Source organism: Mercurialis annua, linkage group LG3 (assembly GCF_937616625.2).
Source record: "Mercurialis annua linkage group LG3, ddMerAnnu1.2, whole genome shotgun sequence".
Classification (NCBI taxonomy): Eukaryota; Viridiplantae; Streptophyta; class Magnoliopsida; order Malpighiales; family Euphorbiaceae; genus Mercurialis; species Mercurialis annua.
In genome coordinates, this window is record NC_065572.1 from 14,629,782 (window position 1) to 14,656,369 (window position 26,588).

At 31.9% G+C, this 26,588-nt stretch overlaps 4 protein-coding genes across 6 annotated transcripts; 3 read left to right on the top strand and 1 right to left on the bottom strand.

The window, feature by feature from the left end:
- The first annotated feature begins 1,649 nt into the window (after nucleotides 1-1,649).
- LOC126675187 (protein ANTHESIS POMOTING FACTOR 1) lies at nucleotides 1,650-7,773 on the top strand. 3 transcript variants are annotated; one of them, XM_050369790.2, is made up of 10 exons: nucleotides 1,650-1,829; nucleotides 1,911-2,011; nucleotides 2,516-2,625; nucleotides 2,714-2,780; nucleotides 3,170-3,269; nucleotides 3,444-3,560; nucleotides 3,630-3,767; nucleotides 3,926-4,007; nucleotides 6,524-6,573; nucleotides 7,151-7,773. In XM_050369790.2, the coding sequence occupies exons 1-10, from the start codon at nucleotides 1,758-1,760 to the stop codon at nucleotides 7,334-7,336; spliced, it is 1,023 nt and encodes a 340-aa protein (XP_050225747.1). In that variant the 5' UTR covers nucleotides 1,650-1,757; the 3' UTR covers nucleotides 7,337-7,773. The 3 variants fall into 3 exon arrangements, with proteins under 3 accessions (XP_050225747.1, XP_050225749.1, XP_050225748.1); XM_050369791.2 differs by having other exon boundaries at nucleotides 1,651-1,829; nucleotides 7,154-7,773; XM_050369792.2 differs by lacking the exons at nucleotides 6,524-6,573; nucleotides 7,151-7,773 and adding an exon at nucleotides 4,253-4,733.
- A 5,277-nt stretch (nucleotides 7,774-13,050) lies between these two features.
- On the top strand, nucleotides 13,051-14,102 carry LOC126672336 (protein MNN4-like). Its single transcript, XM_050366283.1, has 3 exons — nucleotides 13,051-13,122; nucleotides 13,449-13,701; nucleotides 13,819-14,102. Exons 1-3 carry the CDS (start codon nucleotides 13,051-13,053, stop codon nucleotides 14,100-14,102), a joined length of 609 nt encoding a protein of 202 aa, XP_050222240.1.
- Nucleotides 14,103-14,415: 313 nt separating this feature from the next.
- LOC126672337 (uncharacterized) lies at nucleotides 14,416-15,301 on the top strand. Its single transcript, XM_050366284.1, has 2 exons — nucleotides 14,416-14,554; nucleotides 14,661-15,301. The coding sequence occupies exons 1-2, from the start codon at nucleotides 14,416-14,418 to the stop codon at nucleotides 15,299-15,301; spliced, it is 780 nt and encodes a 259-aa protein (XP_050222241.1).
- Nucleotides 15,302-18,850: 3,549 nt separating this feature from the next.
- LOC126674693 (oleosin 18.2 kDa-like) lies at nucleotides 18,851-19,561 on the bottom strand. Its single transcript, XM_050369179.2, has one exon. The coding sequence runs from the start codon at nucleotides 19,465-19,467 to the stop codon at nucleotides 19,009-19,011; it is 459 nt and encodes a 152-aa protein (XP_050225136.1). The 5' UTR covers nucleotides 19,468-19,561; the 3' UTR covers nucleotides 18,851-19,008.
- Between the last annotated feature and the right edge of the window lie 7,027 nt (nucleotides 19,562-26,588).

A 26,588-nucleotide genomic window follows, 5' to 3' on the forward strand; every position in this document is an offset into this window, starting at 1 on the left:
AAAAACAAATCAAATAACATATTTAGTGAAATCATGATAAAGTGCATAAAAATTATAGAAACCTAGATCATGCAGATATGAGTCATGATCTCGTTTTCTAGTGATCCAGTTGGAGAATCCATTACAATTTTCAGTGCAATAGTTGATTCTTGAAGGTCTGATGCATATAAGTTTGATATTTAATTTATAGGGACAATGATAGCTAGAAATCATCATATGCAAAACTAATTATTTATGATTTATTTTGATTAACTTTCCCTCTAATTAGTGAGTTTAAATGTATTATTTATAATGTTTATGGGTAGGTTAGAGTTAAATTTATGCTTTAGCTTAGATAAATATATTATTTTTTATAGTTAATTTTTGGATTTATTAGTACGTGTCACTGAAAAAATGGCTAAACAACTTTACTTTGTTTTTTGAAAGTTTCAACGATGACATTCATTAACATTAAAGTTTGGATTTGTGTACATGACCACTCAAATTTATAAATTGGCCTATAAACTTTGAAAGTTTTAGAATTAGTCCAATTTTTTAGACTTTTATCCACGATTCCTTTGTACTTTTATGGATTATTTTTGTACCAAATATGTTTCAGTCTTTTAAATTTTTCGTTGCATGTCAATCTAATCCTCTTGAAATATGGCAACTGGATCACTAGCTCACGTTTGTCATTTCACCGTTTGATATCCCTTATTTGAAAATCAAACGATTTGTTACCTCAGTTTTGATTCCGTCAACAAATTAGGGGCTTCTGTTAGTTCCGTTAATAATTTGATATTTACTTTTAAACGATTTGGCACCTTACTTTCAATTATTTTAACAATTTGATACTTCACTTTCAATCATATCAATGATTTGGTACTTTAATTTCAAACGATTTAGTACTTCACATTTCATTTTGTTAACGATTTTTGATACTTACTAGTTTCGCATTACGTGCTATCACGTGACTCGTAACGTAACTTGTCATTGAACATGTTAGTAAATTTATTATAATTATATCAATTTTTTATTTATAATTAATATTAAATTAGTTAAGAATTTTTTTTAAAAGTAAATATAATATATTCAGTTATTAATTTTTTTTTCATACTGAATTGATTCTTTTTTGGTTTTATAATTATCATAATTAAATAATTAACTTAATTTTATTAATAATAAATAAATCGGAGATATTTTAGCTACCTATTGTAATTAGAACTTTAATTACAATAATAATTAATTAAATAACCAATTAGTTAAGAACAAAGGGTCAACGCGCCCCCTAAACTTGTGTCACGGGGTCATCTAACCCAATTTATACTTTTTTTAGCAACTAACCCCAAAACTCTTTATTTTCGGATCAAATAACCCCATAATTGTATTTTCAAAACGTGTAAAATACAAATTGGAGCTGAGAGATGCAAAAAAGTAATTAGATACTTCCCTAATTGTTGCGATATAATTATCCTAAATTTGTTTTTTAAAATAAAAATATAAATTATGGGGTTATTTGACCCAAAAATGAAGAGTTTTGGGATTAATTGTTCAAAAAAATATAAATTGGGTTAGATGACCCCATGTTGCAAGTTTAGAAGGGGCGTTGACCCTTTGTTCAATTAGTTAATGACTATAAAACCTTTATTTAATGGTAAACTGAAAAAGATTGTTCAGTAAATTTGCCTGTCCCCCTCCTCCATCTGTGCTTTTCCTTCCGCCGTGTTTGCGTAGTTGCTGTCGTTTAAACCAGAAAAATCAAACGAGTGGGAAGGACGATGATGTCGCTCCCTGCGCTCGATGACGATACAGTGCGTAGCATGTCCATTGGAGCCGTCTTCTCCGATTTCGTAAGTAAAATTAACTGTTCATTGCAATTAATTAATTACTGCTGAACTGTTACTTATAGGTTTTGTAAATAATTTGTGCAGGGAGGCAAAATAAATTCGGTTGATTTCCATAGAAAAGACGATTTGTTAGTCACTGCTAGTGACGATGACTCTGTTCGCCTTTACGATATTGCCAGTGCTAAGTAAGTTTTATTTTTTATTATTTTTTGTTATTAATATTATTTTAATTTTGATTTATTAAACTCTGTGGAGTTAGGTTATATTTGGTTCAAATTATTGTAAAATTGATGGAATTTTTTAATGAATTCTAAAGCTTTATAGTGATAAAAAAACATCTCTATGTTGTAAATAGGAAGAATGATGAATATAAATATGTAAAAGTAAAATAACATATTTGAGAAAATCAAATATTAAGTTAAATTAAAATGACTTCAAATAGAAAAGTAATCAAAAGAATTCATTTATTATTGATTTTTTAATTGAAAATGAAATAAATTTTAGAGTAAAATGAAACTAGAATTTATGTTAATTTAAAGTTGAAAAATTAAGGCATTTTCGAATCATATGGAGAAGGATATAATGTTGCAACGAGAATTCAAATTCAACTGTTCTGTATAATTTGTTCCAATCACGGCCTAAATAAAAATCAGAGAGTGTAACTAACTAGTTGTACATTATGTCATAAGGTTGCTAAAGACAACTTATCACAAGAAACATGGCGCTGACCGAATATGTTTTACGCACCACCCTAGCTCTGTTATTTGTTCTTCGAAGTATAATTTGGATTCTAATACAGGTGAGTGTAACTTTAAATATGCCAATATCTTGTTTTATTATTAGTATTGCAAGAAAATATAAATTTTTTCTTTTGCTTCTTTTGGCAGAATCCTTACGGTATCTGTCAATGTATGATAATAGGTGCCTTCGTTACTTTAAAGGACATAAAGACAGGTAAGACGTTGGTTACATATTTTTATGTACTTTGGTAGTAAGCACAGAAAGTAGCAGTTGATTAAGATTTAAGAAAGTACCATTATACATATATCACCATTAAGGTGAATTTTTAGGTCCAGTTCTAGAAGTTCATTCAGTTTCTGAAGTTCCTCTGAGAGCTTGTGTTTTGCATTACCAATTCAGGTTGGAGTGCATCTTGTGATCAACAAATGGCTGTGTTGGCTACCCATTTTTGTTCCTATTTTTTTACTGTTATAACCGTTAACATCAGCCTAATTAAGATGGTTTAGACATTTGTCCTTTGGATTTCTGTTCAAGGTTGCTTCTTTTTAGTTTTAATTTTTGTTGTACTGAAATGACTTTGTTTAAACTATTTGGTGTTGCAGAATTGTTTCTCTTTGCATGTCTCCCATCAATGATAGTTTCATGTCTGGTTCTCTTGATCATAGTGTTAGAATATGGGATCTTCGTGTAAATGCTTGCCAGGTTGGTTTCTATTCTATTTACCTTGAATTGTCACGAGACATTTTATCAACCTTACCTACATTAGTCGTTTCAAATGGGGTTCATTATTAATTGCAGTTGAGATGATACATATTCAATAACCTCAGCGTGCAATTATGCATGATTGTGATTTATTCTTACTGTTATAGTTTTCAGGGAATTTTGCGTTTACGTGGTAGACCTACTGTTGCTTATGACCAACAAGGTCTTGTCTTTGCTGTGGCAATGGAAGGGGGTGCTATTAAATTGTTTGATTCACGTTCCTATGACAAGGTTAGTATCCATAAAGCACTTTCGATTTTGAATATCCATCTTCTGAGTTTGACTTATATTTAATCACAGGGCCCCTTTGACACCTTTCTAGTTGGTGGAGACACAGCTGAGGTTTGTGATATCAAATTCAGCAATGATGGAAAATCAATGCTTTTGACGACCTCAAATAACAATGTCTACGTTCTTGATGCATATGGAGGAGAAAAGGTAAGTTTCCTGGATTTGATAGTCATTTTTTTAGTTTATAGTGACAGTACATTCTTTTTATCGAATGAAAAGTTATCCTTAATGTGCTTGTTGGTGTGTTTTCTACAATCTCTCCTATGTCTTATAGATTTATCCTAAATAATATTTTTTTTGTGCAGCGATGTGGGTTTAGTTTGGAACCATCACCAAATACAACGATTGAGGCAACTTTTACACCAGATGGGCAGTATGTGGTATCAGGTATCTTATTCTTGTTCAATTTACCTGAAATGAATTCTTTTTAAACTTTTCAACATACTTCTAAGTTCTAAAGTTATCACTGTCTTCTGTTATTGTCAAAAATTAAAAGTTTCATCCCCAGATGTATTTTTTATCAATCAGATTGATTCACACATTAAAGCAACTTCTTGCATGTGGTGAGTTGAATGTTTGTTACAGTGAGTGGCTTACTATGTCTATGTATGCTTTAATTCTGTGTCCTGCAGGCCTACTGTTGACCGCTGAACCAATAATTACAAGGATTTAGATAATCACACCTATAGCGATTCAAGGCAATCGCAGCTAGAGTTTGGGTGAATTGACTCAATACAATTCAAGTAGCATAATGCTGAACTTCTATCAAAATAAAACAATACTACAAGACTTAAGTGTTTATAAATTCAAAGAAACCTATACTGACATAATTAGTAATTCTAAACTAGAAAATTCAAACTAATACTAACAAGGAATTTTTTTGACCTATCAAGACTTCTAATAAAATAAAAGACTCCTATAATACTATTCCAGCATAGCTGATAATTAGACAAATACTTTTTGTGTGTTTAAATAGTGAATACTGATACCAAAATTCTAACTTACTTTGTTACATATTCTTTTTCGTAAGTTGATCAATATTAAAAGAAAATCTCAAGGTAGTCAAAATCGATAGGCGCATTGCAGGCGAAATAGCCTTTTATAGCCCGAGGCGGAAGGCACAAAAAAGCGCTTGCCAAGGTGAAGTGAGGCGAAATAGCATTTTCTTTGTTGTCATTAGGTGCCGAACCTTGAGGCATGGCTGATTGTTGGCTGTTAATCTATTGTTTTTAAGTAATAATCTATGTTGAAAAGAAGACATGAATATTATCTTTTACGACGACCCTTGCAAAGTTAAAGACTCGAGTATGACTATTGGACTCTTTTTATCTTGACAAATAGGAATTCCTTTAATACGTGACATACAAAGAGTTAGTATACAACACAACTCTCGAAACCAAACAATTAATACGTTTTTCTTTATGCCTTTTCTTCTTCATTCTTCATAATAAACCGTTCATTTATTTTTCATTCTTCTTTATGCCGGACCCCTCGACTATGGATGATCATAATGACTAGAAAAATGAAGGAAAATTTTTAATCTTTACCGACTCGATCTTGTTGTTCCCAGTAACAAACATGCATGAATCATTTCACAAAGTATGTTTCTGGATAGTCCAAAATCTTGATAGTTAGCTCTCGGTCAAAAAACAACGTCGATGCAGACGTATCGCTGCACTATTTTCTAATGGGGACTAATTTTCCATGAATTTTATCACTCAATGACAAACTTTGCTTATTTATTTTTCGAGGATCGACGATTGTTCTAATTTTTTTTCTTCTTCTTCTAAACTTACTTTTCTTCTAAAAACATCGGGCAACATAGATCAACTTAAAAAAAAGAACAAGGCGTGTTCGCCTGGGCAGTCCTAGGCGCTTGTGTAGACCATGAAGGTGCCCGCCTTCGAAATCTAGAGGCGCATGTGGTCAGTGCAAGGCGCTTGCCTTTGACAACACTCATGTTATTGCATTGTTATCTCATTACTTCTTGTAATTGCAAAATAGTGGCGTTGGAGATTTGAATGGTTTTGTTTCTTAGGGAATATGTGACATTATTCTAAAAGTTTTGCAATGCTAAATGCTAACCCCAGTTGTAAATTAGCATGTTAAATTTTGGTTTTCAAAGAATTCAACAATTGCTCAGTACATTTGAACTGTCACAGCGCCTGCAACAATTTAAAGTGCAACTAAATTTCTAGTCCCAATAATCTATAATTTTTGTCTGTTGCTTTCTTAAACAAAGAGAAACTTAGATATTGCCAAGTAAGGTTATTAAGTCTCAGAGCTTATTGTACAATCTTGTAGTCAATTTTAAGCAGCAGTAGGCATATCAAATTTTGAATTTAACTTGATGTTGTTGTGCTTAAAATAGAGAAACTTAGCTATATGTTTGGTTCATGGAATAGAATAGGTTTTTTTTTTAGTTTTTGAGAGTGCTTATTCTATAAAAATTGTAGAATATCAATTCCATGAAAGTACTGCTAACTTATTTACATATTAACCAAAATCTGTTCTGTTCGTTGTCAATTCTGTTATGAACCAAACATAACCTTAGTGGCTAACATGTGTGAATTGTGATTATCTACCTTTAACTGAAATATTAATTTTGTCGCAATGGCCTTTCTCTCTTTCTCTAAACAATCATGAATTTTTGTTTTGAGATTAATATTGAAATTCTAGAACGAAATAGCTATTGCTACTTATGCATTAAGACATACTAATTGACACCGTTCACGATGATTTTAGCATGCAGTAAACTGTTGTTTGCTTTCTGTGATGTGACAAGCATTTTATGCTGACATGTCTATTAAATTTTAATTGTATACTGAGATGCTCTGTGCGCTGTATCAAAGCTGCTATTTTTCATTTTATTTTTCTTAAGTAATTTTTTTGTTTGATCAAAGGCTCAGGAGATGGAACCTTGCGTGCATGGAGTATCAACGTGCGGAATGAGGTGAATCAACTATTTTCTGATGTGATTCTTAAATCACCTTCCATAAGAAAGTGATATATTTAACAAATATTGGATTTTATGAAGAATAGAGGACTCTAGCAATGTATAACGCATCACACCTCCTTTCAAATCAAAAAGAGAATTTTACAAAGATGCTGACTATCAGTCAGCTTTTTTTGGTCTTCATGTTAGTGGAGAGAAAGCTATGCCTGCATTGATTTACCGTTTTTAAAAGGAAAATCACACATATGTTCAAACAGCTGCTCAGTTCTATATTCAAACCTTTCCTCTATACCGTGAAAACTAATGGAGTTCTACGTTTCATTTAAGTTTCCAATGTCATTTCTTATTTCATAGTTTTCTGTGCAATATAATTATTTTCTTCTTTTTTGGCTGATTAAGTTGGTCAGACTTTTGTCATTAAATGTCTTAAGAATATATTTTAAATTGGAATATGTTTATTTTAAGTATGGTGGGAGACTGGGAGCACGAAAAGCTTGGTAGAATATCACCTGTATTGATCAGTAAGATCAAATATGCGATTGCTAATTACTTAATATTGAAATGGTGTTTTTAGCAGGTAGCGAGCTGGAATAGCCATATAGGCATTGCATCGTGCTTGAAATGGGCTCCTCGTCGAGCCATGTTTGTCGCCGCATCTACTGTTCTGACGTTTTGGATACCCAACACATCCAAGTCAGTTGCAGAGTCACGGTCCATGGAGATCGAACCTGTAGCTCAACCTGAACACATGGCTCAATGATGAGAAGTAAAAAACCAGGCAGGTCTTTCAGTACCTTTTCTTAGTCATTCAGTGTTCAAACCAGGCAGGTCTTTCATTACCTTCTCATAGTCGTTCACTGTGCATTAATATCAAAATGTTGTCAGGTTATGGGGCCAAAAGTTATGGTCTGCTTAAATTGGCCTCAGTTTTGTAAAATTATAGGCAAAAAAGTACAAATATTTCTTCAATGGGGCAAGTCCTTTTTTGTTTCAAGTACATCCTTAAAGGGAAAAGGTCCAATTTTGCTCCTTATGTTTATGTCAGGGTACACACAAACTCCTCGTGACATATTTGTCTTGATAACAACTTAGTTATGTCCCTCTTTCAAACAGTGTTAACCTTCCGTTTCACATAATTGAAGGTCCTGTGGCACAAAAAACTTAATTTTTTATATACTTTTTAAAAATTTATCCATAGCTTTTAAAATTTGTAAATGTATCCCACTTTGATAGTTGTGCTGGAATTTTATCTATTTTTTTTTCAATCAATTTAGTTATGCTAATTTTTCACCTCAGTACCATATATCTGTTTGCCTTTTTAATTCATTTTGAGCATCAAGTTTTTTTTTTTCCAACGCTTAAAAAAGACAATTTGAATTTAATATTGTCTTTTTTTTTGAATTTGAAGAATCATTTCAATTGAAAATTGAATTGATTTTTTTTAAATGTAGATAGAAATTCAACAAGAATATCAAATTTGAATAGATTTATAAAAGATTAAAAATATTTGATTTTTTGACACCACCTCTAAAAAACAAAAGAGGTGGATATATGATTAATGTTTTGCCATGAGTTTATTTTAACCCTTAATGTTTTGCAAAGTGTAAATATGACTCCAATGTTTTTTTTGCATGATTTTAAGGAGAAATCTACAAAAGTATCTAAAAATATCACCTTATTTACAAAAATGCTAAGCAGTCTTATTTCTTAGTGTACGAAAAAACATAAAATGTTTACCTTTGTAACCAAAAGTTATGGGGACAAGCTGACGCGCGTTAGCCTCACCCACTTTTTATTTCATGCTGCTTTTGCTTTTACAAATGACACCTTCCCATTTTTTTATTTTTAATCTTTCTTTCTCTGTTGACTATTTGAAAAGAAATAGTATTCTTTTCCATTCCAAGTCTAGTCAAATATTATTTATTAATCTTTCTCTTATTTTTAATTTACTTTCTTTGTTTTAATTTTCAACATGTAATATATCATTTATTTTATGTATTTAACTATATTTATTCAAAAAGTTTAAATTATATTATTTGAAAATAATATTATTAAAGTATAGTAATTATTGATAAATAAATATGATGATTATTTTTATAAATATAAATTTTATAAAATTACTTAAATCTTATTTATTTTAAAAATAAATAAATTGTATGTATATATATATATATATGATGTATCTATCATATATTATATATTTAAAAGGATATATCTATCATATATAAATAAGGTATCAATGATGTCCCCTTCAAAAACGTTTAAAAAATATCTCAATCACGTTTCATAAATTAATATATATTTGAAAGAGAATGTATATAATCGTTTTTTTTATATATATTAAAACATTTAAAATGAAAAAATGTGTAAAGTTAGCAAATTTTTATTATATTAACCCAAAATTATATTATATGTCCAAAATGAATTTATAGTAAATCTAATATTAAAAATATTATCTGCAACATGATCTGTATAAATTAAATATCAAAATATATGCATAATATGCTAAAAATACGTACAAATTATATAGTATCAAATATGTATCTAATATAATAATAAATAATCTAGAAAGACATCTCATGCATATCATTTATATGTATCTAAAAAAGTATTTATCTCTTATGTCAGAATATATGTATCATATGCTCAGAAAACGTAAAAATTATATATCAAAGACGTATCTAACATGTATTATAGTTTGACAATTATTTATTTTTAAAATAAACATTTGCGAAAACATCATTTAAATGTGGCTATATAAAAAGGTATTTGTAGTATATATAAAGTTAAATATATGTAGCATATGCTTAGAAAAAGTACACATTAAATATATATTAAAGATGTATCTAAAATGTATTATAGTTTGACACTTATTTAAAAAAAAGTATAAGCATGTACAAATTTATTTATTTTATATAAAAAAATAACATTTAAAAGATTATAAAAATATATCTAAAAAGACGTATCATGAAGATAATTTATATGTATCTAAAAAAGTATCTATATCTCAAGTCAAAATATATGTATCATATGTTTAAAAAACGTATCAATTATATATCAAATACGTATCTAATATATATTATAGTTTAATTTTAAAAATAAACATTTGCAAAAGCATCATTTAAATGTGGCTAAAAAGGTAGTTATAACTTATATAAAATCAAAATATATGTAGCATATGCTTAGAAAACGTATCTAATTGTATCATAACTTCACATTTGTAATTTTATAAAATATATACATTTGTATTTTGATTATTTCACATAAAGAAAATCAGATATAAAAAACAATTCAAATATATTTAGAAAAACATCTAATAGACATCTTATAAAATTAAATATATAATCAAAAAATAATGTATCTGAAATATTTATAAAATGTATTAACGATGTATATAAAATGTATTTGATATGTATCATCGATAATATACAAAATGTATTTGATATGTATAAAATATTTGTTTAAAATATGTCTTTAATTATAAGAATGCCAAGATTTTTAAAATGGAAATGGAGACGAACCCCGACATATGAAAATTCAATATGTGATCACGGTTACCAAATTTTAAAAGTGATGATATAATACCATAGTTTTTTTTATATTAAACTATTCAATAAATTAATATTTTTTAAAATGATATTTTGAGAATTAAAATTTCATTATAAATAAAATTATTGAATTAATTATTAATTTTGATTAAACTTCAATTATATTACTTCTATTGTTTAATTAAATTATTAATCTTAATTTATATATTTTTATTATAAGATGTATCAACAATGTATCCGAGATGTATCACGTATGTATTAGATATTTGTCTGAACTATATCTTTAACGTATTATATGAATGTCAAGATTCCTGAAATGATAATGGAGACGAACCCCAACCTATGGAATTGTCATGAAAACATCCCGATAATTGGCGATACGCGTGTATGATATGAAATAGTATATGAAAACTTAGATATTTATATTTTTCAGAGATTTAATTGTTTTAACAATTACGAATTTTAATGTGTTTTGCAATTTAACACATATTTTTTATTTTAACAATTTAATATATAATTTTTTTTTAATTTGAAACACCAAGTAATTTTATGTCAAAAAGATATTGAGATAAACATCAAAATAAACACTGTTTCAATATCGCATTATTTTTTGAATTTTTAAATTATAAAAATTTAAAAATTGGTGTTTCATATTGTTAAAGTTGAAATTTATATTAAAATCATAAAACACATATAATTTTTAATATAAATTAAATTAATTCAGGATATGGTCATAAAATTTAGAGTTTTTTTTTACAAATACCGGAAAAAATAAAAATATTTACAAAAATGCAACATACATTTTTTCTTAATAGAAATACAAAAAATAATTATAAAAGTACAATTTTTTAAAAAATAATTACAAAAATACATTTTTTATATAAAATTCAATTTTTCCAGATTTTATATATGTTTGGTATATAATACGTATATAATCTGAATATAATTCATTAATTTTGTATATAATCCGTATATAATTTGTATATAATACGAATTATATACATTTTTTAAAAAAGAAATTCAGATCTGAGAATGAAAATATCAAATCTGAAAAACGAAGAAGATGAAGATGAAGCCAAACTGAAAATCTGAAAACAAACTGAATTGGTCTATACATACAACAATAAATCTTAGATTTATACACACAAACTATACATATAAATACCAGATCTATACATATAAATATAATTTTAAAATATTACACTCAAATGGCGGCGGTGTGGAGGAGATAGCAGCGGCGTCGTGGTTGTGGAGAGGACAGTGGCGTCGGCTTGCACGTGAAGGCACAGCGGCGGCGGCAGCGTGGGCGTGGAGGACACAACAGCGGCGGCAGCGACGTGGACGTGGAGGGGACGAGCGACGGCGGAAGTAGAAGAATGGATGTTGTGTGCTTTGAAAAATTAAGTTTGATGATGGGTGGTGACCATTAATGGAAGAAGAAAGGAAAAAATAAATTAGGGTTTCAAAGATAAAAGAGGAAAGAGGGAAAATATATTTTTGCTAATAAAAAACGATAAAGTAGTATATTTGGAAATATGAAAAACACACTTGTAAAGAGAAAGTTTAACATAGCATGTTTGTAAATATTTTATCTTATTATGCTATACAGTGTAAATATTTCTAAAATTTATAGTAATGATAAATTTGGACAAAAAGTTGCACTGTAACATCCTATATGATGATGCAATGGAGAGTGCAATATTTTATTTTTCGGGTCAATCTGATCTAAAGTTTTTGATAATAATATTTTCTTTTTTATTTATCATTCAATTAAGCTTATAAAAAGAGTATAATTCAAAACCTTCCGTTAAAAAGTACAAAAAAATGCTAACAGTGGCTTTGTTAAGCGTGTCAAGTCCTTTTATCAATGGGACTGAGGGCTTGTGATGTGTCTGACACACAGACGTGTCAGACGCGTCAGATATACTGACAATAACAGGCATTTGGCATTTTTTTATTGGTTAGGTAGAAAGTGTAAAGATAGAGATGGTATTCGCTGTAAATGTTTTTTGGAGATTTCGTATTGTTGAAAGAATCTCCCGCTTTTGTGATTATTTTGTAATTTTCTCGATTTTAAAACCTGACTTAAGAGGTGAAAAACACCCGTTATATTTCATTTAATTAAAAAATCTCATAAGATGGTGATATAACTATAAGCAAACTGAATAGAGTACATATATTACCCTAATGTTCTACAATGAGTCTATTTTGTTTTTTAAATGTTTTTTGAAGTTTATATGACCTTAAGATTTTCGTTTTTTTACAATTTTTTCTAATTTAACGGGTGTTTTAATTATTATTGATGGATACCGAATCCTATCGTCGTAGGAGATCCACTCTCAGACGATACCGCCCGGCGGCCGAATCCATGTGATCAGCCCCGACTGGAATATAATATCATCCACAAGGATAAAGACCGAATCTCCGAGGATTCGGACAAAGCGCGTCGACCCCAGGATTCCGACAGATTGCCAAATCTGCCTATATTCTCGAGTATCTTTCCTATTTGGACACAAACTCCAAAGAAACCTCCAACTTAAGAATACGAGACTATTTAGGAAGACGTTTCTAACTAGAACTCATGTCTGAATAAGGAATATCACTCTTAATCAGGGTCAAATCCTACAAAATAGGATTCATCTTCCTATTACAACTCTACAAGGTATACAATCATCTACTATAAAAGGAGTTTGAGGTATGCCTAAACACAAAACTACATTACATACTAAAAATGCTGCTTAAAGCTCAATACTGACTTTAGCATCGGAGAGTTAATCGGACAACCACCGTCCTGTTAGCTTCTACCCTGTTTTGCAGGTTACATCACCGGATCAGAAGGCAGACTCCATCAATTGGCGCCGTCTGTGGGAAGAGCTTAACAACTTCGAGCTTAAAGGAGCTTTTATAAACAAATTCTATTGAAAAAATGACTTCTGACGGAACAAACCTGAAAGACAAACAGTCGATGGATCCCAAGACTCATCAACACACACCGGAGGTGAACCAAATCACCAGAAATGGAATCCATAATACTGCTAGAGGGAGTAACACCGGAGGAACGTCCTTCTCCACTCCTCAGTACCAAAACAACCCAATCAGGGAAGCAACCCTATTTCTTTCCCCAACTTAGGAGCTAATGAAGAATAAACGCCAAGCACGACAACGCAGGAGATGTATAACGAGATTATAGTACTGAAAGCCGTCCAGACAAATCTGGACAGACTGGCTAACGAGGCCAAGCGAACGAACGATAACCATGATGAAATTATGAAGATCCTAAGGAAAAACTTCAGCCATCTTCTGCCCGGCATAGGTGCAGGATAGAAAACACTAGTCCAGGCCATCAAGAACCAACCGGGGGAAGAAACCAAGGAAGGAAGGAACGAAGGAAGAAACGAGAGGAGAAACGAAGAAGAAGAGAGCCCAGAAAATCAGGAGCAAAGAAAAGACGACTCTAAAGAGGAAGATCCAAGAGAGGCTCCTAGAAACGGGGAGAATCAAGACGATAGACGAAGCGGGCTCAACTCTAAAAGAGAAAAACGAAGAAAAAAAGAAAAGGAGGATGCACCACCAAAAAGTAAGTGACAGGAGAAAGATACAGGGAAAGCACAATCAAAGAAGAAAAATCAGGAGGACGAAGGCGATTCCTTGGAATCGCCCCAAAAGAGCAAAGCCACAAACGTTGCTGAGTAAGATTTGGAAGAGAAGATTGCCAAAGCACTGAAAAAGCTGAAATCTGAAGAGCTGGACATAGACGACCTCAGGCTGAAGGGTTCGCCTCTATTAGCTGAGATAATGGAAGAAACAATTCCCTACAATATGAAGTTGCCCACCTTGCCAACTTTCAACGGAGAAAGAGATCCGAGGGATAATACGTCCAGGTTTACCGCTACCATGGGGCTTTTTAAGCGTCTCAGACACAATCTTGTGTCGAGTATTCCCGACCACCCTCACAGGAACCGCTCAAAGATAGTATAACAAACTCAAGGCAGGGTCGACCAAGAGCTTCGTCTCTCTGTCGACGAAATTCCTCAATATGTACCTTACCAATATACCAGCTAAAACGACCACCAACATCCTGAGGTCATGCATACAGGAAGAGGGAGAAACGCTGAGGAGTTACATCGAACGATTCAACAAACATGCTATGAAGATAGATAATTTGAATGTCGATATAGCAACGGAAGCGCTGCGAGAAGGAACGCGATTCGAAAAGTTTGTGGATAAGCTGCAAGTCAATAAACCACCTTCTCAAACCTGATGGGTATAGCCCAAAAGTATTTCGAACTTGATGAAGGCCGCAGAGCTATCCGAGAAAAAGAGGCGAAAGGGAAAGAATAAAAAAAGAAACCAAAAGAGAAGTCAAAGTCAAGATCTGAAGACAGAAGGGCAAGGCCTGACGAAGGTAGGCGCTTCGCCCCTCAGGGAAGGTACGAGCCGAGTATGACCCCCGAGACAATGAACGTAATTACACACCGGTGAATACCAGCGGAACCAACGTACTCACGTGGATCAAAAAGAATGTAAAAAATATAGTATGGCCACCTAAGATGAAGACTGAAATAAGAGACACCAGGAAATTCTGCAAATTTTATGATGAACACGGGCACAAAACGGACGAGTGCAGAGGTTTAAAAGTGGAAATAGAAAGAATGATAGATGCAGGCGAGCTAAGGAAGTTCATAGCCCACAAAACAAAAAGCAGTGTTAAGGGAGAAAAGAGAAGTAGGGACGACAAGGGAAAAGAAAAGGAAGAAGAAAGGCTAATCAAGATCCTGGGGACCATACACATGACTAATGGAGGAGGACATAGCAGTTCGACCATTAGGAGAAAACAGAGGAGAGAGGTGATGAACATCAGGGAAACACACATGCCACTGGTAATCTTTGACGTTGAGGATTATGAGCACGTAAAAGCACCCCACAATGACGTTTTGGTGGTGACAACCATCATTGAAAATTGGAACACGGAGCGAATCCCCATAAACGAAGGAAGTACTGTGAATCTTATGACGAACGTTGCATACAAAATGCTAGGACGGACCGCAGCAAGGCTGCGCCGAGTCCCGATTCCATTATCCGGACTCGAAGGGCCTTCTATCAACCCGTTTGGCGCTATGTCTCTGGATAATCGGCCCAGAAAGGGGAATCAACAAAAAGCTCATGTCTCCTTTTAACATAGTAGACATGGGACCGACATACAATGCAATTCTTGGAAGACCATTCCTCCATGATTCAACGGCAGTCACCAGCATAAGAGCCCTGACAATGAAAGTACCAACAGAAAAACGCATAGTGACATTGAGAGGAGATCAGAACATCACCAAGAAATGCTACGATGAGTCCGTTGTAGACCTTCAAGAGAAAAAACAAGAGAAGAAAGGAGAGTAGTAGGAATTGAATAACCCATCGCTAGTATAGAATTTGTGTCATACCCGATGGTGTTATAATTATCTTTAATTTTTGTAAGCAGTCATTTCTATTAATAAAACTTTAGTTTTCGAGTAACATGTGATTCGTCAAACGCGAAAAAAAGAATTGGAAATAAAAGGCGCCGGAAATAAGAGTTTAGATTAACTCTCACACAAGGCGAAACGCCAAAAATAGAGTTTAGATTAACTATCGGATAAGGCGAAACGCCGACAAAAAAGAGAGTTTAAATTAACTCTAAAAAAATATGGGAAGTAAACAAGCAAAGTTCGGATTAACTCGGAAAAAACGAGGAACATTAAAATACAGAGATTAGATTAACTCTCGAAAATACAAAAGTATCGACAACTATAAAATGAAGCACATGCGAACCAATGAGACCAGATTCGAAGCAAGAATAAAATAAACCATAAAGAATCTCCTTTAACTGATGCGAGTTGAACTCAGTGGAGGGACTACATCAGGGAATGATTGATGCGATTTGAACTCGGTGGAACTATCTCGGGACTCTACATGAATCGAGATATGAGATTAACTCGGTAGAACTATCCGAAGACCTATATCTCTCCAGTTAACTCGGTTGAACTATCCCGAGACTTGAACCTAATAACCAAGCTTTGATTGAATAAGTATGAGATACGAACGTAATCGAGAAACGCAATGTACAAGAAACATAATGAATTTAGGGTTTCATTCGGTTCAGTATTTGGATGCATATAAAGATGTTTTATTTTTGTTAATTTTCTGCAGTATTATATGAACTAACTCAGCGTTATATGATCCCCAACAGTTTTTTATTTTTATTTTAGGTGTATAGTCTTTTGACAAAACGAACTTCTATCCCTGTTCCAGAAATCTAAAGTATGTACAAAATCTATAGTGCTGTAGTAGTCAGGTCCTAGAGTGTTTATATGGTTGTCAAACAGTTTTGTATGTTTTTTTCATACTCTGATATATATAAAAGCTTCTGAAAACTACGCTTTAAACCATTTGTATACATGAGAAACGAGCTATGTTGAATGTGAGACATCGCATGATAAAATCTAGGTTTCTATGTAATGTTTTTAGATTTTAAACAGACGTTTGTAAACGTCACACACTGTAAAGTTTCTATGGTTCTCAAAATAAATTGATTATTCCCTCTAAAAAAAGAAGTTTATCACCTTTTGATAAGCATGATACAATTTAGTAAGTCGTTTTTATTTAAAAGTATATTTGAGATGATACAATATCAGAAATATATATGTATCTTTGCATAAACATTAGGGATAAAATTTCATTTTTTTTAAAATTTCTGTTAAGCCTCTTTGTGTTGGAGATCTAAGGCCATGGTTGTAAGTAGAGGTAAAGGTTGAGAAAACTTTTTGGAGTATCTCTTTTTAGATATATTTATCTTAGTGCTTTCTTTTAACTTATTTACATGTCATATTTTTTATTCGAGGTATCTATTTTAGAGTTCTATTTTTTTTTATTTTTTTTTAAGTTTTATGTCTTTCTTTTATAAGTTTTTTGTGTTTTTTCTGGTGTTGTTTTTTTATAGCGTTTTTCTCTATAATGTGTTTATAGCGTTTCTTATAGTGTATTTATGGTGTGTTTATATGATTTTTAGTATAAAAATACCATAAAACATATGCTAAAAACCATATAAACATAAACCAATTTGTTGTATGAAATCAATAGTAAAAATACCGTAAAAACACCACAGATATACCATATAAACAACAAAAAAACACCGTAGATACACCAGGAAAACATCAAAAATACACTAAAATATAGAATCACCACAAAAACGCTGCAAATATACCATAAATCAATTTGCTGTTTACAGAATCAGTAACATCAAAATAAAAAAAAATCTATGAACAAGAGAGACAAAATAATTACATGAATAATAGAAAAATTTTATATAAAAAAAAACAATAGAGCTACAATATAGTTACAAAAAAATTTGAATTATTAGAAAAAACCTAAAAATATCTTAAATAACGACGAGAAATCCATCGAAACAAACACAATGACGAAAAAATCCGCGGAATAAATGTGATGATGATGAAATCATTAAAAAAAATAGCAACAATGAAGCAATAAAAAAAAAGACGTCGACAATATTATTATGGTCGCAGATCTAAAAACAAAAATGTCAGATATGAGAAGTAGAGAATCTATATTGAAAAGAGAGAAAAAAAGAGAACCGAGAGACTGGGATTTTTATATTAGAAAAAAATAATAGAAAATGAGTGTTAAGAAAGAAGACCCTAGGAAATAAATATTATTCTTGAAATTAAGTTTCTAATTTAAATTGAGAAGTAAATTATAAAATCACAACTTAAAAAGATAAACTTAAGTTTAAAAAATAAGACAATATATAAACAATTTACAATTGTTTGGTTTGGCTCGTTTAGCGCTAATATTCTATCTAACCCAATGACAAATTTGTAAATTTGAGTTTGACAATTTTTTCTTACAAATAATCATTCTTTGTTATATAAAATTAAATATTTAAAATGTTTCGAATTTATGTTTTAATATTTTTTATTAGAAATAACTATATACTAGTCAAATTAACATATAATTTAAATTTTTGAAAACTAATCATAATTAATAGAAAATAAAAGTTCAAATTTGCAAAATAATTTGAATTGGAATTCTCCGATGATCAAATGAACATGATGAATCATGATCACTAATTTACACCATTTGTTCTAAATCCATCTAAAGGTCTTTATATTATACCATTTTTACTCAGAAAGTTTTTGTACTATTATTTTTATTATTCTGGTCCATTTACTTATCTAACTTTTAATTTTCCGAACTATTTTCAGTTCTTTTAAAAGGACTTCAAATTTGTCAAATACAGAAATTCGAACGTGAACAATTTTGGAATAGAAATTTCTTGAATAAAACTGGTAAAATGAAAAGATTTAGTGATCCCCCCTCATATTCAAATAAACATGAAAAAATCTCAGTCCAAATAATCTTGCCTTTTTCAAAACTTATTATGTGAATTCAGTTTGTTCGAACTGTTTTAATTTAAAAGAAGACGTGCAATTTTTTTTTCCATGAACCTAATTGAATGTGATATTATATATTGATTGGTTTGGTCATTTATTTACTTACGCCACTTAAATGAATTATGAAGTAACTTCATGTAAGAATTTCTTGTGATATGCACATTAGTTTTTAACTTCTGAGCACCACATTCCACAATTGAATGGTAGTTCCACTAAACTAGCCTTTATGCGTTATTTATTAAGACATTTGTTACTAGAGAGATCAGAATTGAAACATGAAAGATATAGCATTGAAATTCAACAATTAAACCCAAATGACACAAGATAAAATTACACAAAAAAGATTACATAAAATCCACCTCATCATAACATAAGTAACACTTAAATAACAACAACATTTAAAAACCATAACGAGCCACTCTTGTAGAGTTTCTTTTTTTTTTTTACTTCCCTTCATGTGCCTTCCTCTGGATTTCTTGCCCCACTTCCTTAGTCTTCTGTCCTACATAACCCGCCATATCCTGCATGCGCCTCTTCGCCTGATCCAGCGACTCAGGCATGGTCCGCGTAGCTTCTCGGATATACTTCAACACCCACGACACCGAAGTCGCCCCGGTCAGCCCAAAAGCACCGGAAGCCATGAATGCCATCATGGCAAGGCCAACAACAATAGCAGCAGGAACAATGACAGGGCTAAAGATGATGAAAACTGGAGTCGTAACCGCTAGGCCGATGAGAGTACCTGCTAGTGTCATACCGGAGAGTCCGAGAAGACCGCCGCCGATGGGGAGAAGGGTCATCACAGCTAGAACTTTGGAAGCTGAAGGACCCTTTTGTTGAGCCTTGTAGCCAGGTTCATAGCGGTGGACTTGCACCTGGTGGGGCTGTGCACGATCAGCCATTGTTGATGATATTATTACCTTTCAAGAAACAAAGCTAGAGAGAGAAAATGTGTAAATTTTGAGGTTTGAATAGAAAGAGAAAGTGAATGAGGTAATCAAGAAGGTGGGTTGAGTTATAAAGTGAAGAAGAAGGCGGTGAGGTTGTGACACGTTAGGGTTTGAGATGGTGAGTAAGGGGTTTGCATGACATACAAGTTTCGGGGTTTTTCTTTACATAACATGACAAAAATAAACTGAAATTTGAAAACAATTAATGAATGGGAATATCATTGTTGTTTTGGGTGTTTCGTAATGTATGACATTGAACAAGACTGCTGTTATTTTTCACTTGCAATTTGTGACTCGTTTGCTACCTATTCAAAGAAAATAATATTAAAAGAAATTCATTGATTTGTCACCAAGTTAATTTGCTCATTCTAGAATTGTAAAATGATTTTATGTATTTTATAATTTTGGTTATGTTTTTTTTGATAATTTGTAACTTTGGTTATTTTTTTAAACACCAAACCCTAAAAAATTACCAAATCTTTGGAATATACCGTTTTGACAAATTATGTTTCTTTTATATCCATTTTTAAATCGGTTTAGTTTTTTTATTGTAATTAAATCTTTTATTATGATAAAACATGCAAATATTTGATATTGTATTGTGATTAAATCTTATATACATGTTTGTCATGTTGGCAAGAAAGCCGGTTTGATTCGAATTTAACTATAAAAAAATATAATTTGTCAAAACATGTTATATTTGCAAATTTGGAAACGTTTGGTCACAACTGACAAAAATTGCAAAGATTTGATATTTTTTTAGAATTTAGCCTTTCTTAAATATATTTTTAAAATATAGTTTTGACATTTTAATTCATCAATATATAAATCAAGATAAAAATATCCGAATAAAATTATATTTATTTTTAAATTTTATTTTTATAACTTTTATCAAAAAGGTCCCAGAAAACGCAAGTTTGTCATCTTTGTTTGCAAAAACCGCAAATGAGGGCATCGCGCAAGTAAAATAATCCGGAAATACGGATATCGATCCCATAAAGACAATTGAATTTAAAACACCGATTTCATTTTTCTTTTATTAGTTAGCAAATAGAGATATTGGATATATATATTTTTGTAACTAAAATAAACAACTAATTAGAACAAAACTACCAATTAATTAAGAATGAAATCAATTAATAATTAAAAGACAAACAAAGATTAAAGTGTAAAACAATAAAATAATCAACCTCAAAGGTCGATAATTCCAAATAACAAATAAAATCATAGATAATGGATTTTTAGTGATTTTATCAAAAATCGAGTTATTTTGAACCACCAAATCCCGCTCTCTCATGTCTAGGAATGATAAAATCACAACCTAATCAATTAATCAATCGATAACTCGCCCTTATGATATTTAAAACCGAATTAATAAATTAAATCACAATTATTAAGCAAACTCAACAATTACCTAAATTCTAACTCGCTCTCACAACATTATCCTTTAGGTTTTCGATTACCTAGGTCTATTTAATTAGTAATCTCACAATTAGCTAATTGAACACAAATCAAGAGTTAAGTGATCAATCTGATCCTGACATTATGTTCGATAATCAAAACACGATAACATTCACCAATCAATCCACATCCAATCAGTTATTTAATTATAAGTTCATATCAACCCTCGAACCAGGAAATTAGTTATTCATAGCAACAAAAACACAATTAAAGAGATTATATGAAAAATAAATCACAATAAAAGCGATAAATACCATAATCTTCAATTTCGAAATAAAGTCTTTAATAATAATAATCCTAAACTTGTTTCCCGAACATGAAAAATAACAAAATGCTGGAAATTCTCTATGCCATGACAAAAACTAAACTGAAAAATAATGAAAGAGTCATACCCTAAAAAAGAACCAAGAATTGGCTTAAATAGTGCTAATCCAACTAGAAAATAAACTACTCCTATTACAATATTAATTAGGTTAGGTCTGAATCGAATCAAACACTATAACAAATAAGGCATTTTGTGACAGCATGAAAATGTCACAAAAAGCCAAAAATGTCAAAAAAAGCTTATGCGATGAATAAAAACATCTAAGAATGCGGCCCTAAAAAGACGTCGCTGATAATGATTCGGGACGAAAACAACAAAATGTCATTTAAATTAAATTTTTGGGACGAAATAAAATGTCACAATAATTGCAAAAAAGCCATATTTGAATATGTTACAGACGAAAAACATCGTCTTTATTTACTTCATTCAGGGATGTTTCCTCTTTAGCAACATATTTGTTTTCGTCTCTAAAATGAATTATTTCTGAGACGTTTTTTTCATTTTATCTATAAAGATATTTTTTTTTGCTACATTTTATCATCTGCTACTTATGTATAACAGACGATGCTTTATTCTTTAATCACTTACTTAAAACTTCTCTCGAGTTTTAATCGTCCGTTAATTTTCACTTTATCGTCTTACTCTCGCCGATTTGCTTAGTACTAAGAACTTAGAGCATATCGACAGCATGAATTTCGTCACATTAATAATACATAATATAATCCAAAGAGTTTGGACCATACACATTAGACCGGCCATACTTTACACATTTCTGGCCTGACATTCAAAATACATGTGCTGTACATGTATATTTCGTCACCAGCCAGCCCAGACTTCACAGTCACAAAGCCAGGTTATCGAAATTTTCACATTTCTAAACTACTGTGTCTCAACAGTTTTCAATTTCATTTACATATATATGGAGCTTATATTGATAATCTTAAGTTAATTAAACTATATACTTCATAATATCATCACTTGCACATTTGGTTCACTGCCAAAATTCAAGCAAGTTCCACATCGTTATTTTCGAAAACAACTATCATCTACCTCTCTGTTCGACGAGCGTAACGGTTAATCTCTAGGTAACCAACTTAGGAATATCCTATTCCAAAATCAAACAGATTCAACGGTTTATTTAAAAGATATCAGGGTTTTACTACAGCATGCCAGTTTCTAGACAGCATCTGAAACTTGTTTCATCAATTCATGTATCTTCCACTTACCTTGAGTGTTCCTTAATTCAAGTTGTACTAATCACTTGGGAGAAATCGCGTACCTCTAATTTCTTAATCACTGCTTGATCAGTAGGTTCTATTCTTCCATTCTTACTCCTAGTGTGCTAGGGTACAATGCTCTAGACATCGTGTTTAAGGACATTCCTATCTTTAACTTGTCATAACTCAGATATATATCTCTATCCGATACAAGTTGTAGCTCACTGAATTGCAACTAGCTTCGTATTTTTCTTACCATGACTTTATTCTCCAACTTTTATTCTCATATGCTTTTGTTGGCCCCTCGAGAATCACTTACTACTTGATCTCGAGTATTTACTTTTGTTAGAGTTCTGGTCTAGGTATACTTATAAGAAAAACAAATCTGTTTGAAATAGTTCAATCATCTTTGGGTCCTTTCAAAACAATTTGTTTAAAAACTCACTTTTTAATAACATCTACATAATTGTGTGCCAGGGTGATGACATCTCTCATCCCTAAAGAGTTGCCACAACATATTGAGTGATGCATGTTCTACTGATGCATGTATTCGTTTATTATTCATTCTGTTAATTATGGATGTAGTGATGCATTTTTAACAATGTCGTGACAGTTATACACATTTATCTCATGTCTAGGCACAATTATGCTTTTAAAATCATTTAAATGAATAACCATAACAGGTTATATTATTTGGTTTTGTAAGTTTCTTCTAAACCCTAAACTGTGTAACCAGTAAGATTTCCTCCACAACTACCTCACTTTTCTGAATTCGTACTTCCTCTGTCAATCGTCTCCTTGTACTACTATTGATTGACTTCGACAGTGTCTTCACGTTATTCCATGCTTGTTACTCAAGCATCAATATCAAATCGTGTAGACCACACGCACGCGTATATCGCAGTCTTATATCCCAGAAGGGAAGGCTGAGAACCTATGAAACATAAGAATATGTGCAAGAGACATGACTCGAATTCTATGTCCTGCAGTAGTTCCTATGAGTACCTATGACACCTACCCCATATTTCATTTCATGTATCATCAATGTTTTAAAATTCTCGAGTCCGAGAACCATTGCTCTGATACCAACTTTGTCACGACCCGATTTCCACCCGAACTCTCGAGCCAAGACCGGCACTAGGGAATGGGAGTGGTTGTTCTCAAACCCGTAGCAAGCCTAAAAACGTTTATAATTTTTTTGCAAATCAAGACCATATATTACATATGATCTGTTTTCAGAAAATACCGTTAAAACCATTTCTTGTTTAACGAAAACACACTTCTGAAAACGGGTTTTTAGAACCCTGATTGTATTTTAAGAAACCAGTGCACAAACATCAATTTCAGTTGATGCACTTACTATGTTTTCAATACAATCCTAAAATGCAAAAAACATAAAACTAGTGTATCTCTCAAACAACTGGTCCTAGAATTTTAGAAAACATGCAACTTTTCAAACATATATTATATACAGTAGTTCAATCGGAGTTTATTAAAATATGTCGAACAGCTGTAAATAGAAAAACAGAGTTTCCAGTACCCAACTACTTGCAGTTTTAGAGGTATGGTTGACATTGACTTCCAAAATTATTTTGGAAGTCCAACCTTAAACCTTAATAACCTGAAAGGTAAACATTGGGGAGGTTCAGAAATATAAATATTTCTGAGCGAGTCTACAAATTCACAATTGAATATTCAAATCGCATATATATAAAACATTTATATATATATATATATATATATATATATATATATATATATAAAATTTATATATATATAAAATATTACCAATTAATTGATCCAGATGAAATCCTACAAGATAGACTATTGTATAGGTCTCAACCTATACGACTTGGCCTTAGACCGTGAACTGAATCACTGCCGTATAATCCGGGTGTCTGTACCGTAACCGTGAAACTGCCATCACAGTGTTACCTGTGACCGTAAACATTACTGTCGTCTCAGATTGTTAAGTCAGGGTCGCTAGCACTGCCAACTCCCAATGACTTAACTAACCTCTATGTCAGACATAGACTCATATCGAGAAACACTACTGATGATCACACATTCTTATTAACAACCAATAGGAAGCTTGTTCCAATGGCTCTTTCTTGGCTAATTTCATACTATTGCGATTTATGATTTAAAACAGTTTAAATACAAATATTCAAAAGTAAAAAGCACAAAGTAAAACTCACAAAACCGATGTCCCCAAAAAGCGTATGCTCCTGCTAGCCCACTAGTCAAACACTCTAGTGTTTTGACTCGGCGGATCGACACTCGTCGCATCTAGATAGAATTCAAACGTCAAACAATCTCAGGCTTTGAATTCCTAATCTTAGTCCTATCATATAAATGATATACTTTAAACAACTCCCGTTTATAGACGACTCTATAAACAACGGATATAAACTAATCTCACTATTGAATATCTCGTTAACTATATAATACCTTTCTTGGTATGGACTTATAGTCCTTTTTAACATTAATCACTTTGATTAACGTAGTACTTTATTAAAACATCATATTGTTTTAATAAACCGACTATCCTCAAACGTCTAGATTCTTTTTAACCTTTTAAACGTATCAGTTTACATTTTGAAAGTCCCTTGAATCAACAATCGAGTATACAACTCGAATTAGGAAGAAAACGTCTGAATACCGGACCTCCGAATTATTGTGCGTCCGCCCAGAGGGGCCTGTGCGTTCGCATAGCCGAGCTTTGTGTCCCCACTGTCCTGGGTGTGTGCTCGTATAGCCTTTTTCTCAAGGTTGTGCGCCCACACGGCCTTTTCTTAGGCTGTGCACCCACACAGCTTGGTACACTTATAGTTATATCTACTACTGACACCTTCACTGTCAGTGTACCTTATGCTGATATTAGTGGATAACTAATCAATTATAGCCGTTTTCTTTAGCAACAATATTCATCCCTTATGACACGATCATTTTGCTACCAGATTGGGTGTTCAGAATAGTGTTTATGAAGGTACATATCTTGGCCTCCCCTCTAGTATATCACATTCTAAGAATAAAACTTTTGCATCTCTTCTTTCTAAGATATCCTCCAAATTTAATGACTGGAAAGAACAATTTTATCATTAAGTGGTAAGGAAGTATTAATAAAGGCAATTGTTGAAGTCATTCTTATTTATACTATAATGTGCTTTAAATTGCCCATATTCTTTTGTGATCGTGTCAACAGTCTGAGTTCTCAATTTTGGTGGGGTCAACTACAAAAGGAACATAGATACCATTGGGTTTCTTGGAATAAGATGTGCCTCTGTAAATCAATTGGTGGTTTAGGGTTCAAGGATTTACACTCGTTTAACCAGGCTTTTTTGGCTAAACAAATTTACGAATAATTCAAGATCCTCACTCTCTACTTTATCAAATTTATAAAGCACGTTATTTTCCTAATGGAACCTTTTTCCAGGCTTCTATTGGCACTCGTCCTTCATGGGGTTGGAGGAGTTTAAAATTTGGGTCTCTTTTGTTGCATGAGGGTCTTTGATGGCAATGTAATGATGGTACATTTATTCATTTCTTAAGTGATCCATGGATACCTTTAAAGTTTCCTTTCCTTCCGAGGTTGCAAACTGGAGTTCATTTAAGTTCTATTCCACTTTTAGTTTCAGGTCTAATGAACACACCTCATCGTACTTGAAATGCTAAGTTGATTATGGACTTATTTGTAACTGAAGATACACATCATATTTTATCCATCCGTCTTCCTATATTTTCTTGTCCTAACTGTCTTATTTGGCATCAACATCAACATGGGAAATTCACAGTCAAATTGGTTATCACTCTTTTTTAATAAAGTTCATAATGTTGATTTAACATATGTTCAAGGGTTCTCTAGAGGTGATTGGAAGTTTTTATGGCATGCACCAATTCCTCCTAAGATCAGGATGTTTATATGGCGTTGTCTTCATAATGCCTTATCTATTAGGGAATCGTTATTGCAACGATTCCATGTTATTGCTGTTTGTCCTCACTGTCAAGAACCAGAATCTTTAATGCACTTCTTATTTTCTTGTTCTTTTTCTTAATGTATTTGGTTCTTA